At 49.9% G+C, this 13,023-nt stretch overlaps 1 protein-coding gene across 5 annotated transcripts in view; it reads right to left on the reverse strand.

Annotated features, from left to right (window-relative positions):
- PML (PML nuclear body scaffold) overlaps nucleotides 1-10,820 on the reverse strand; it is a 28,728-nt gene extending 17,908 nt beyond the window's left edge. For all 5 annotated transcript variants that reach the window (XM_055133006.1, XM_055133005.1, XM_055133004.1 and 2 more), the window contains exons 1-2: nucleotides 10,618-10,820; nucleotides 7,911-8,380 (exon numbers count right to left, since the gene is read on the reverse strand). In XM_055133006.1, the coding sequence (XP_054988981.1) occupies nucleotides 7,911-8,380; nucleotides 10,618-10,686 (539 nt within the window). In that variant the 5' untranslated portion in view covers nucleotides 10,687-10,820. The remainder of the gene's footprint in view (nucleotides 1-7,910; nucleotides 8,381-10,617) is intronic.
- Between the last annotated feature and the right edge of the window lie 2,203 nt (nucleotides 10,821-13,023).

Genomic DNA, 13,023 nt, shown 5'->3' on the forward strand with positions numbered 1-13,023 from the left:
TCTATGTAAATGACTAACCACACGGGTCCTTACCCCAACCCCCCTTCAGATGTTCTATAAGTATGCTAGCAACTCTGCATTAAAGGGCCATTTTCACCATCAGACTGTGGTCCCCAGCCTCCCTCCCCGTCTCTCTGTGTCTCTGTTGGGGAACCCTGGGGAGGCGGGGAGGCGGCTTAGGGGCCACCGAATGAACACATGTGTCCAGCAGCAGCAGCAGCCACCCGAGGATCTTTTTGTGTTTACACAAGAACAAAAACCCACCAGCCTCCTAGGCTGCCACCATCTAAATAAACCTGTTTTTTCTCACACCAACTTTTGTCTATCACTACTGGCTTTCCAGTGGCAACTAAGCCTCAAGAAACACAGAAAAGGGACCCTAAAGTTATTTTCTTTCCTCCCTCCCCTCCTCCCTCCCTCCCTCCCTTCTACCTTCTTTTTCCCTCCTCATTCTCCTCCCCTTACCATTCCTTTCCTCCCTCCCTTCTTCCTCCCTCCTTCCCTCTCTTCCCCTCCCCTTACCATTCCCTCTCCTTTCCTTCCTTCCCTTCCTGTTCTGGGAATCAGTATACTCTCAGGAATCACACCAGAGAGCAGTGCTAAAATGAAACCCAGGGGGCCTGAGCGATAGCATAGCGGGTAGGGCGTTTGCCTTGCACTCGGCCGACCTGGGTTCAATCCCCAGCATCCCATATGGTCCCCCAAGCACTGCCAGGAGCAATTCCTGAGTGCAAAGCCAGGAGTAACCCCTGAGCATCGCTGGGTGTGACCCCAAAAGCAAAAAAAAAATAAAAATAAAAAATAAATAAAATGAAACCCAGGGCTTCACAAATGTAAGGCCTGTGATTTACCATTGAATCACATCCCCAGGCCTTCTTTTTTTTTTGCTTTTTGGGTCATACCCTGCAATGCACAGGGGTTACTTTTGGCTCTGCACTCAGGAATCATCCCTGGTGGTGCTCGGGAGACCATATGGGATGCTGGGAATTGAACCCGGGTTGGCCTCGTGCAAGGCACACGCCCTACCCGCTGTGCTATCACTCCAGCCCACCCAGGCCTTATTTTCTTAACAACATTTTTTTTTCTAGGTTACTTTATCATAAGAAAACAATAAACAATACATATAACATGCAAAGTATCGGGGGGGGGGGCTGGAGTGATAGCACTTCGGATAGGGCGTTTGCCTTGCATGAGGCAAACCTGGGTTTGATTCCCAGCATCCCATATGGTCCCCCGAGCACTGCCAGGAGTAATTCCTGAGTGCATGAGCCAGGAGTAACCCCTGTGCATCGCCAGGAGTGACCCAAAAAGCAAAAACAGAAAACAAAAACAAAAACATGCAAAGTATGTGTTGACTGTTACCAGTAACCATCAAAAGCAGGCTATTAATAAAATCTGGGGGGAGTCAAAGACTATATGCCAGTTTTTTCTATACTGAGGTCAGCAGCCCTTAGTTCTACATTCTTCAAGGGTCAACTGAAAGTTGAGGGACAAGTAAAGGTTTTAGCTTCACATAAATTCTACTTTAGAGGTGATTCTATTTGGGAACCAAAATTAGATCACTTAGGTAAAGTCATGGAGTTTTATAATAATGAACTAGAATGATATAGCATTGAACAGCAGTGAGCACAAATGCAATACAATATTCTTTTGCTAGTAAATGTCACCAGATAATGAGACAAAGCTTAGTTGGAACAGAGATCAGCAGGGCAAAGGAAGCAGAGTCTTTTGATTAATTCTGACCTAACCTTAGTGAATGAAGCAAATACAAAATTCAGTAAATAAAATGAAACGTAGAAGCAAATAAAGAAACAAATTATAGCCACAACTGAGAAACCTACCCTAAATGATTAAGTCACAATAAACATATTTTATTTTTTTTCCTTTTGTTTATGCTTTTTGGGTCACACCCAGTGATGCACCAGGGTTACTCCTGGCTCTACACTCAGGAATTACTCTCAGCGGTGCTCAGGGGGCCATATGGGATGCTCAGAATCGAACCCAGGTTGGCCACATGCAAGGCAAACACCCTACCCACTGTGCTTTTGCTCCAGCCCCTAAACATATTTTAAATATAATAGAATACAGAACTTTTTATTAGTAACATCGTGTTTCAAGATAAACCATCTATTTAGTTAAACAGATTCAGAACATCTCATCAACTCTTTGCTTTGGGGCCACAGGTGGCCCACAGTATATGTCCTGTGCTCAAGGCTTACTCCTGGCTTTGTGCTCAGAAACTTTGTTATCAAATTCAGTAACTGATGTTAATTATTAAATGTCAATAGACTTTTTGGCATTAAAAACCAGACTGTAACTCCTTATGCAACATGAACAACCCTGACACTCTCGTGAGCCTCTCTGAGAAGGGCCAATTAAGGACAGGGCATGTGTTCCAAGTGAGAGAACCATGGCTTGCCAGTGTGAGGCCTTGGGTGCCAGCCCCACAGAGCAGGGGTCCCAGAGCACCACTGCGGGGGGGGGGGGGGGTGTCTGCCACGATAACATTTAAAAATGTATTCACTATGGACTGGAGAGTTAGCACAGTGGGTAGGGTGCTTGCCTTGCATGCAGGTTCGATTCCCAGCATCCCATATGGTCTCCCAAGCCTGCCGGAATAATTCATGCAGTCAGGAATGACCCCTGAGCATCACTGCATGTGGCCCAAAAACAAAACCCAAAGAGAACCGTTTCTTTGAAATTCAATTGTATTTCAGTTTCTTTTTCTCCAGGTCAAGTCAAGGAAAATGAAACTGAAACTGAACATTTTTAATTTTTAAAACTTTTTTTCTGACCAAAACATTTAATTAATAACAACAACAACAAAATAACCAAAACACAGGACAGCAGAGAAAAGGAGGCTGAGAATCGTGGGGGCGGGAAGGGGGCGGCGTAGGAGACCAGGACCCCCATTGGGCATTTTTTTATATAGAGTGCTTCCTTTTTTATAGTTTACCCTCAGGCCAGAGAGAGAACACCCTGGGTAAGGAGTCTCCCTATACCTGGCCTACCTGAGTTCAATCCCTGGCACCATGTAGAGTCCCCTGAGCCCTGGCAGGAGGGAGCACTGGGCTAGTAGTAAGCTCTCAGCACCACTGGATGTAACCCCCAAACAAAACAATAAGAAAAACAACAAAAACTAAAATCAAAACAACCAAATAATTTACTCCTATATACTGAGTTCCAGCAGATGGCTTGAAGGCTTCTTTTCTGTAAGTTGACATCATTGGTAATTGAAAACTGTCACAAAGCAGAAGCTGAGGACCCAGGGAAAGGGCTGTGATACTGACCCAGAAGACAGTGTGTTGGGGAAAGAAGGAAGTAAGCACCCCACAGATGCCAGGTGGGGCCCCCAACTGCTGAGATATAGATTCAGATGGACACAATCAATTTCTATTGGTCATCATCCCTGTTCTGGACTCACAGCTGCCCAGACCCTAGGAGCTTCCTAAGGGTTGAGTGACACGGGTGTCTCTTACTCTGTCTAGTAAGAGAGGGGGAAGGGGCAGGTTGCTATGGGAGTGGACCAAATGATTCCGGGGTTGAAGCTCCTAGTCCCACCCCTCACTGATGGTCATTGCAGCCATCAATCATGCCTGTGTAATGGAGTGGCTGGGGTGGGGGAGGTTGGGTGGGAAGTGTGACATGTGGCAAGTGTGACAGTGTCATCATAGCTCTCCTGAGTTCCCCAGGGCTGGCCCCAAGCATCTCTTCCATAGGCCCATCCTGAGTAAAATCCTTTGGCCTAAACCTATGAACTCGTGAGTGAATTGAGTTATGCACCATTCTAGCAAGTGAACACGGAAGCCATGGAGGGGTGGAGGGGATGGGTGGGGTCCCCCACTCCTTCAGAAGCAGATAATGGCCCGGGTTTGTGGTGAGATGCTGGGGAGCAGGCCGCCTTGGGGAGCCAGGGGCCTCTTTTCCTTGGTGTCTGATCCCTTTCTGGAAGACATGATTGCACTGAATCCTTGGATAAGTCTGAGGGTGTCTGAGAGCTGCTGATGTGAGTGAGTGTGGGGGACGGAGAGGTGGGGCAGAGGGGAAGGCCTGTAGCCTCCGGATGTTCACTCTGTCAGAATCAGTCTCTGGCCCCTTGAAACAGTTGGGGAGCAGTTCGTGAGGAAGCCCTGCCCCTTGTAAACACAGCACAGCAGCATCCCTTTTCCCCCCAGGCCCCCCAGGAAATGGGGAGACGGAACATATCCCATGAAACTCCCCCTGAGGGGAAAGTGCTCTGGTGTGTGAATAAGACGCAGAATCCACCCAGAATGCTTCACTCTCTGCCCTTTCAGTCTCTTCCTGGAAAGCACTGCAGGGACCCCGTGTCGAGGAAGGGTCCCTGCAGTGCTCCTGAGCACAGAGCAAGGCATGTCCCTGAGTGCCACTGGGTCTGACCACTCTCCCAAAATAAAGTTTTTTAAAATTTGCTTGTTTTCTATTTTAACAATTTCATCATTTTGTTTGTTGTTGTTACAATTAAATCCTTGATTCATAGGAATTGAATTTTGCGATATAGGGTAGGAATGCATCCTCAAGCTTGACATTTCTCTCTAACTGGAACGCTGATTGATCTGAGATGGCCTTTTGACCATGTAGTCATGCGTATGTTTGCAAATCTGTTGTGTACCAGGATCTGAGTAATTCCACATTAATCCTTACTTTTATGAGGATTCTAAAGTTATTTAATAGGATAAACTTCATTCTGTATGAAAAGTTTTGCTTTTATTTTGCTCTTAAAATGTGTGCACTTTCAGAACAATGATAATTCAGAATTATTTACTGGTACTTTGAGTTCCTGGATGCCAGAAGAGCCGTATCTCCATGCAGCGGGGCTTTGCCAAGTCTAATGCTGAGGTTTAGAGCATGAAGGCCGGAGAGCAGCTCACCCCAGATGACTGTGGGGTCGAGAACATCTCGGATCCTGACACCTGGGCATTTGGGCCCATAGTGGGTCCTGCACTCCCGTGAGCCTCCGAGTCTCCTCCTGAGTGTCTGCTCTCCACCCCACCCCAGCCGTGGAATAGCCATTTATTGAGCTTGGATTCCTGTCCGTGTCTGAGCACCATGGCCCGGGTAATAGGAACCCCCAGTCTTTGACGTCTGAACCTGAGGTTCATTTCCCCCTTCAGCTATATTGCTGGGGCTCGCAGCTATGTTCCATGCCAGGACCCCTGAGACATTGGAAGATCCATTCCCACAAATTGCTAGGACACTTTTGGGGGGGACCTCCCAAATGGTGCTCAGAAAATTCAAGGACTCTGCCAGGGATTCTCAGCCAACCAGCCGCTGGTGCAGTGCAGGAACCCGAGAATGCTATCGTGCTCGGTCCCTGCAATGCTGAGGATACCCAGACCACCCCAATAATGAGCAGTGAGCTCAGTCTTCTAGGCAGCACCGACCACCAACCGTGGCACTTTTAAGGAGGGGAAAGCCACGTTAACTGAAAGGATCAGGGAAACTTGGATCAGAGTTGACATGTGAACTGTACCTTAACCTTAGAAGTTTGTCTGGATTGCAACTCAAACAAATAAATGAAGGACAGTAGTGCTCATGAGTGACCCAGGCTGAAAATAGCCAAGGCAAATGGTCGATCTGTGCAGAGAGTGAGCCAGACTCGGATGAACACACACACAAACTGTGTCCCCGGGACCTAGTCTCTGTGTTTCTTGGAGCCTGCCCAGCACCCTTCCTTGTACACACACCCCTTCCCAAGTGATTGCCACATCTGGGAGTTTCCAGGCCCTTTCTCAATGCCTGCAGAGAAATTCTATCCCAGAATCCCAAGGCAAGCGTTAGTAGGGCTGGTGGAATCCTGTCCGTGAAGAGAGGAGGTGCTGGGGTTACCTGGGGACACTCTGATGGACTCAGCCCGAGTCACGTGCTCCCCGGTGTGGCTCCTCAGGGGAGACCTGAGCTCTGATGGACCAGGAAGAAGCAGGACAGTGCCCAGCTCTCGTGCCCACAAACACAGCAGGGAGAACATTCCAGTACAGAGGATAGGTCTGAAGCCTCAGGGGAGGGGAGCACATGGCAGTGCTCAGGGGACCCTAGGCCGTGCGGAGTTCGAGCCACTGTCACAGCCACAGCCACATTCAAGGCAAGTACTTTAACCTCTGTCCTGTCCCTTCAACTCCAAGCAAATATTTTTAACACAGACCTGGGAGAAAATTAATTCTTAGGATGAGAAAAGCCAGGCGCTGGAAAGGAAGAAAGGAAGAGACTGATTGATTTGATTAGAATACTTACAACTAAAATCTCCAAACACAATGTCCCTGTTAAGTGAAATGACAAAGGCCAACAAAGAAAAAATATTTGCATTATGCACAAGCTCTTAGACTAATTCCTGGAAGTGAGGGATGGGGACAAGGACTCCAAAGGACCCTTATGTAAGTCCATGGATGAAGAAACACACTGACTAATAAATGGGGAAAAGTCTCTGAATCTCAACCTCAACAGCAAGCAAAGAAACCCAAATGCAAGCTTGATGGGAGCTGCTGAGGAATGCGGGGGCAGATTCACGCAGGGCAGTGAAGCATCACCGAACAGGAAATGAGATTTACTGTAGTGGAGGGTGACTGTGGCTGTGGCCCCAGGGGACCCAAATACTTTCCTTCTGTATGAAGATCCCCGGGGCTGGAGTGATAGCACAGCGGGTAGAGCATTTGCCTTGCACTTGGCCGACCCGAGTTTGATTCCCAGAATCCCATATGGTCCCCTGAGCACTTCCAGGAGTAATTCTTGAGTGCAGAGCTAGGAGTAACCCCTGTGCATCATCAGGTGTGACCCAAAAAGCAAAAACAAAGAAAATAGAAGATCTCCAAGAACCTGGGCTGGAGCGACAGCACAGTGGTTAGGGCGTTTGCCTTGCACGTGGCTGAACCAGTTTCAATTCCTCCGTCCCTGTTGGAGAGCCCAGCAAGCTATCGAGAATATCCCACCCACACGGTGAAGTCTGGCAAGCTACCTGTGACTTATTCGATATGCCAAAACCAGTAACAACAAGTCTCACAATGGAGACGTTACTGGTACCCGCTTGAGCAAATCGATGAGCAACGGGATGACAGTGGTAGACAGTGCTCCAAGAACCGGAACACATAGAATCTTTTACACTCAATTTTAAGAGAAGGAGAGGCTGGGAAAGGGTGTCAAATGCTCATAGGATAAGGAAAACTTGTGAAAGTGGAACAATAAGGCACCAGAAGATTATATATGCCCATCCGCTTACCGATTTAAACCTGGAAACAAAACATTTCACAGGAGGGGTAGAGGGAGAAGCAGCCTCAATGACCAGGGACATGAGAAAGAGTGGGAAGGAGATTTAGACCTTTTTTTTTAAAATAAATTTTGTGAGTTTTGGAAACTTACACACATGCATTAGGTATCTAAAACCCCATCTCGTGTAAGTTACTAACGCTGTCTAGATCTGACCTTTCTCACATGTCCACATGCTCCTAGAGAGCACAGCGTTTCACGGTTGGCTTTTCAGACAGAAATCAACCACCCGCAGCTCACCCTAGAATCCAGCCACACTGAGGTTTCAGAAGTGACCTGTGGGAAATGCCTTTCTGAGACTTTCTAAAAAGCAGAAAGGCAGCACCGAGCAAAATGCAAAATTGCTTCTACTCAGCCACACCATTTCTAAAACTTGACCCTAAAAAAAAAAACCAAATCACCAGAAAAGCATGCAAAGATGATTCCCGTCGCGGCATTTTAGCAGAGAGAGATCAAGTGATACTCAACGTCCCGCACAGGAAAACCTAACTCGTGGCCATCCGCTAACCCGTGCTGTGGACACCGGCACCGCCGCCTACAGCTCCCTTCCCCAGCCCCGGCTCTGGGTCTCCTTGGCTCTGCTCTCTGTGCCTCTGCACCCGTCTGCTGCACCCCATCCCCAGCCACGCGCTCACCTGGTCAGCATGGGGTCGGGGTGACGACTGTGGTGGGAGCAGAAGATGTTGTTGGTCTTGCGCATGCTGTCCAGGAACTGGAGCACCGGCTGCGAGCGGATCTCCTCCAGGCGCTGCGCCTCGTGCTTGAGGAAGTACCCGTGGGTCTCGTAGCATTTGGGGCAGTAGAGCTTCTCGCACTGGGAGCACCAGAAGTCGGCGGAGTTCTTGCAGCGAGTACACGTGGCCCTCTCATCCATGACCTGCCGGTGCAGGGACAGGTGGCGCTGCAGGCTCTCGAAGAAGACATTATCCAGGACTGGGGGGTCGGTGTCCAGGGGCCTCGGCACCTTACAGATGGGACACTGCAAGTCCGGCGGCTCCAGACATCCCGAGCACAGCGAGTGCAGGCAAGGCAGCAGCTTGGGGCACTTGGCTTCGGCCTGGCAGTCCTGGCAGCGCAGGAACTGGAATTCCTCCGAGGTGAGTTGCTGGGGGACCAGAGAGGGAGATGAGGCGGGAAGTCCCCGGAGTCCCCACGAACCCAGCCCCTGGTCCCAGGGCTAGAGGCCCCATGGGATTTGGTTTGTACTATTCCAGACGTGGTTATTTTAGCTGTGATTTGGTTTCAGTTTTAGTTTGAGGCCACATCTGCTTTTTTTTTTTTGATGTTTTATTTATTTATTAGATCATTAAAGGCTTCATTTTCTTTATGCATAAAAATAAAAGTTATGTTTCCATAGAATTACAAACAATATTCATGTAAGGAGGCCAGAGAGATGTAGTGGGTAGGTCCTTGCCTTTCACAAGACTTTCACCAACACAGGTGGTATCCTGAGTCCCACCTGGAGTAATCCCTGAGCACAGAGCCAGGAATAAACCCCTAGGTGGAGGCCACATCTGCCTGTGGTCAAGACATGCCCCTGGCTCTGTGCTCAGAGATCACTCCTGAGCCAACCCACTTACTTTCTCTCCGGCCACAGTGTGAGGCAGCCCCCAGGCCTATCCGTATCCCCCTGCTTAGTTACTCAGGCTTCCCCCACTCACTCCATAATTTATTGAATATCTACTTCTCATCAGACACAGTCTCAGCCCTGACACGCAAGGGTGTACAGGACAGTCCTGCCTTCAAGGGGGTTCTGTTTAGAAAAGAGGTACGTTAGGTACCATCTCCTGGAAAGTATTTAATAGAGGTGGATCAAAGGTAAATACAAAGTTACCATAGGAGCCAGTCCTCTTAAGCCTAGATAGAGATTATCCTCCCCTCACTAGAAGCAAGGACCCAATCAGATGCGGGGCATCATTGTCCACAGCAGCATTAACCACACAGCCAAAAGGCGCAAACAGCCCTAAGGCCCACCAGAGATAAATGGGCAAGAAAATGTGTCATACAAAAAAAAATTGAAAAAGGGGGCCGGAGCGATAGCACAGTGGGTAGGGTGTTTGCCTTGCATGCGGCCGACCCAGGTTTGATTCCCAGCATCCCATATGGTCCCCCGAGCACCGCCAGGAGTAATTCCTGAGTGCAGAGCCAGGAGTCACCCCTGAGCATCGCTGGGTGTGACCCAAAAATAAAAAAAAGTGTCATATACACCAAAGAGGTGTTTAAAAAGAAAAGCAGTTCTGACATGTGCTATAGATGGATGAACCTTGAAGACATCAGGTTATGTGAAGCAAGCCAGACACAAAAGGACAAATATTGTCATATAAAATATCTAGAGTAGGTAAATTCAGGGACAGGGAGTCAACACATTCCCAGGGGCTGTGGGGAGATGAGCTATTGCTTAGAGAGCACAGATGATCTGCTTGGGGTGATGAGACATTCTGGAGACGCAGGATGCTGTCACAACACAGTGAACTGAATGCAACTCAATTGTCCCCTAGGAAAATGGTAAGTTGAATGTTGTGCATATTTTATAGCAAAAATAGAAGTACTTCATAGAAGCACTTCATAAAGTACGTCATAGACTCCTGGTCTATGACAGGAGTTCGTAAATGTAGCATGATCAAAAAAATTAGATTTCTGGTTGCACAAGTGCAAGTAATAAGAGTTATGACAATACAGTGATATTTTTTCACGTGGGTGAACAGGGAATTCTGGAAGAGCAGAGCAGGGATCCAAGTCTGGCCTTTGGAGGTAATTGCTGGGGCTTTGTCCAGGGACAGAGAGAGGGCGGCAGCTTCCAGGAGAAGGGTGCAATAAAGGAGCCCCTAAGAGTGTAAATTGGCGGGCAAGTGTGGCAAAGGAAGGCTCAGGGAGAATGAGGAGGAGAAAGTGCAGGGGTGAGCGGCCACGACCCTCTCGGGCAAGCCAGCTTCTCACTTCAGAGCTGGAATTTCTACACGCGAGACGTACTCCTTGCACCAGTGGGTGGATCAGGATCACTGGCTCCCTTTCCCCAATCTGTGGTCCTTCTCCCGAGGGCACAAGTCACAAAGTGGACAGAGCACTCAGTCCACGGCGCAGCTGGCGGGGGTGGGGGTGGGGGCGGTGTCAGCCAGCCGGTGCCGGTGGAGAACAGCGCACAGGGAGCTGCCTGCCCCAGCAAAGAGGGTCAGTCCCTGCTGCCCGGGCTTCTCGCTCTGGGTCACTCTATGGGGTACTTGTCCAAGGCCCCCTGCCTTCCCACCTCTCCCCATCCACAGCGAACTAACGAAGCCTAAGTTCTCCCCCCCTTACCCCGCCCTCCTCGTGACCCCCCAGCGGCACCCCCAAACCCGAGACTACCTCTGCCAGCCTGGGGCTGGGGCTGGAGCTGCGCGTGCGGTCTTCGACGGGGGACTCGGGCCGACTCATGGTGGGCCTGCGGGGCCGTGCAGAGTGGTGCGGGGCGCTCGCAGGTGGCGCGGTGCGGCTCCTTCCTCCAGAAGCCCGGCACAGTTTCGATTCTCGCCTGCGAGCCTGGAGGGCGGGGACGAAACTCAGCCAGGGGCGCGCGTCACGCGCACCCACCGCAGCCTCCCGGACGGACGGACGGGAGGAGCCTGCGGGGCCCGGGCCCCGGGAGGAAGTGAAGCCCGAGCGGGGCGGGCTCTCCGAGCACCCCGCGGCGTGGAGAAGCGGGGAGGGAGGCGGAGAGGCCCGGAGGCCCGCGCGCAACGCGGGCGCCCCGGAGCTGCAGCGCGCCCCGGGGCCGTCCGTGCCGCTCCCTCGGGCCCCGCTTTACCTGCTTTACCACCACCGCTAACCCCAGCGAGGGCGGGAGGGAAAGGGCTGGGAGCACAGAGACTGGAAAACCTCAGACCGAACGGCAGGACCGACCGCTGAAAACTGAGATTTTTTTTTTTTTTTTTTTTTTTTAAATTTCATGCATTATCGGTACTGGTTGGCAGCCTGGCTCCGCGGGCACTTGAAGGAGCAATGGGAATTCACTGAGGATTCCAGGGTGCGCGGGCACTTAAGGTAGCAAGGCAAGGATTTGAAGCAGAAGATCTGAGTTGTTTTCGGATTTGAGGGAAACGCATGCGGTCTGCAAGGATTGAGCTGGGGATAAGTCAGACGGACCATTTCTGTGGGCAGTAGCAGCCTGTTCCCAGGACCTGTTGGGTCTCTGACACCTAGGGGCTGTGGCAGATCTAGGACAGTGGCTGCAGGATGCAAAGGGGGAACTTCGTCAGAGACGTTGGGACACAGAACACAGATGGGAACAGAATGTCACCTTTGCTGCGGGCTGGTGAATCTTAAGGGTTGGAGTCTGCCCTGCCCTCTGTTCTCTGGGGTGTTAGAGGGAACCCTTCTCAAGTGGGCTGTGCCTCAAAGCCAGGGGTGACTAGGACAGGCAGGGAGGCAAAATATAGGAAACATTTAAAATTTCTGTGCTCGGGGCTGGAGCAATAGCACAACGGGTAGGGTGTTTGCCTTGCATGTGGCTGACCCAGGTTTGATTCCCAGCATCCCATATAGTCCCCTGAGCACTGCCAGGGGTAATTCCTGAGTGCAGAGCCAGGAATAACCCCTGTGCATCACCGGGTGTGATGCAAAAGCAAAAAATAAAAAATAATAAAATAAATAAAAATAAAGTAAATCCATTTTACTTAAGATAGAGAGCTAGGAGGCCCTGGTCATGTAAAATGGAGCAGACACTCTGTCTCTGAGAAAAAGAAGAAAAAAGAAGACATAAGCTTAAAGACACAAAAGGCTTTTAGACACAAGACCCATTGAGGAAGTCCAAAAACCCTTTAAGATGCAGAGTTTCAGGCCCACAGCATCCTCTGGGCTTCTGGGATGAAGTGCTGGGATGCTGGAACTAGGCCAGCAGAGAGGACCATTAAAGGTTCCAAGCTCCCCCATTTACAAGGAGCAAACACAGCAACAGGTTTTGGGGAAACCAACTTGGCAAAGATGCATGTTTTCCCCAGTCTAGGTCACTCACACCTCTACATCTCTAAGATGTGAATTCTCTTTGAATTTATGGCACACATTTTCCATCCTGAGGGTGTATACTTGGTTCTGCTCACTCTGTAGGAGCTGATGTTCTTTCTCGAGCATAATATTCTTTCTCTGCTCTCATGGTTCTTAAATAAACTCATTTTACCTTACTAATAAGAATTGGAGCAATAGCACAGTGGGCAGGGTGTTTGCCTTGCATGTGCCTACCTGGGTTCGATTCCTCTGTACCTCTCAGAGAGCCCAGCAAGCTACCAAGAGTATCCCTATCTCACAGCAGAAACTGGCAAGCTACCCACGGCATATTCGATATACCAAAAGCAGTAATAACAAATCTCACAATGGAGATGTTACTAGTGCCCACTTGAGCAAATCGATGAACAACAGGATGACAGTCCTAGAGTGCTACCTCACTAATCATCTCCTCCCTGAAATTCTTTTTGGCCTCTCCTCTCCCCACATCACATATTTCACCTGCAACAATTTCCAAAGCATTTGGTACCTTTGATTTGATTTTGGGGTGCCACACCTGGATGAATTTCGGAGTCTGCTGATATTCTGGAAGCCACTCGACGTCAGACCGTGTGTGTGTGTGTGTGTGTGTGTGTGTGTGTGTGTGTGTGTGTCCCTTACAAAGCCCCGTTTTCCATCCCGCACGGTCGCAGTTCGGTCCTCCCGGCGCAGAGGGCGCTGTGGACAGCGCGAGCGGCTGCGCCTGCGCGGCAGGTGAAAGCGGAAGCGGCGGCC

The sequence above is a fragment of the Sorex araneus genome, chromosome 3, assembly GCF_027595985.1.
Source record: "Sorex araneus isolate mSorAra2 chromosome 3, mSorAra2.pri, whole genome shotgun sequence".
NCBI lineage: Eukaryota > Metazoa > Chordata > Mammalia > Eulipotyphla > Soricidae > Sorex > Sorex araneus.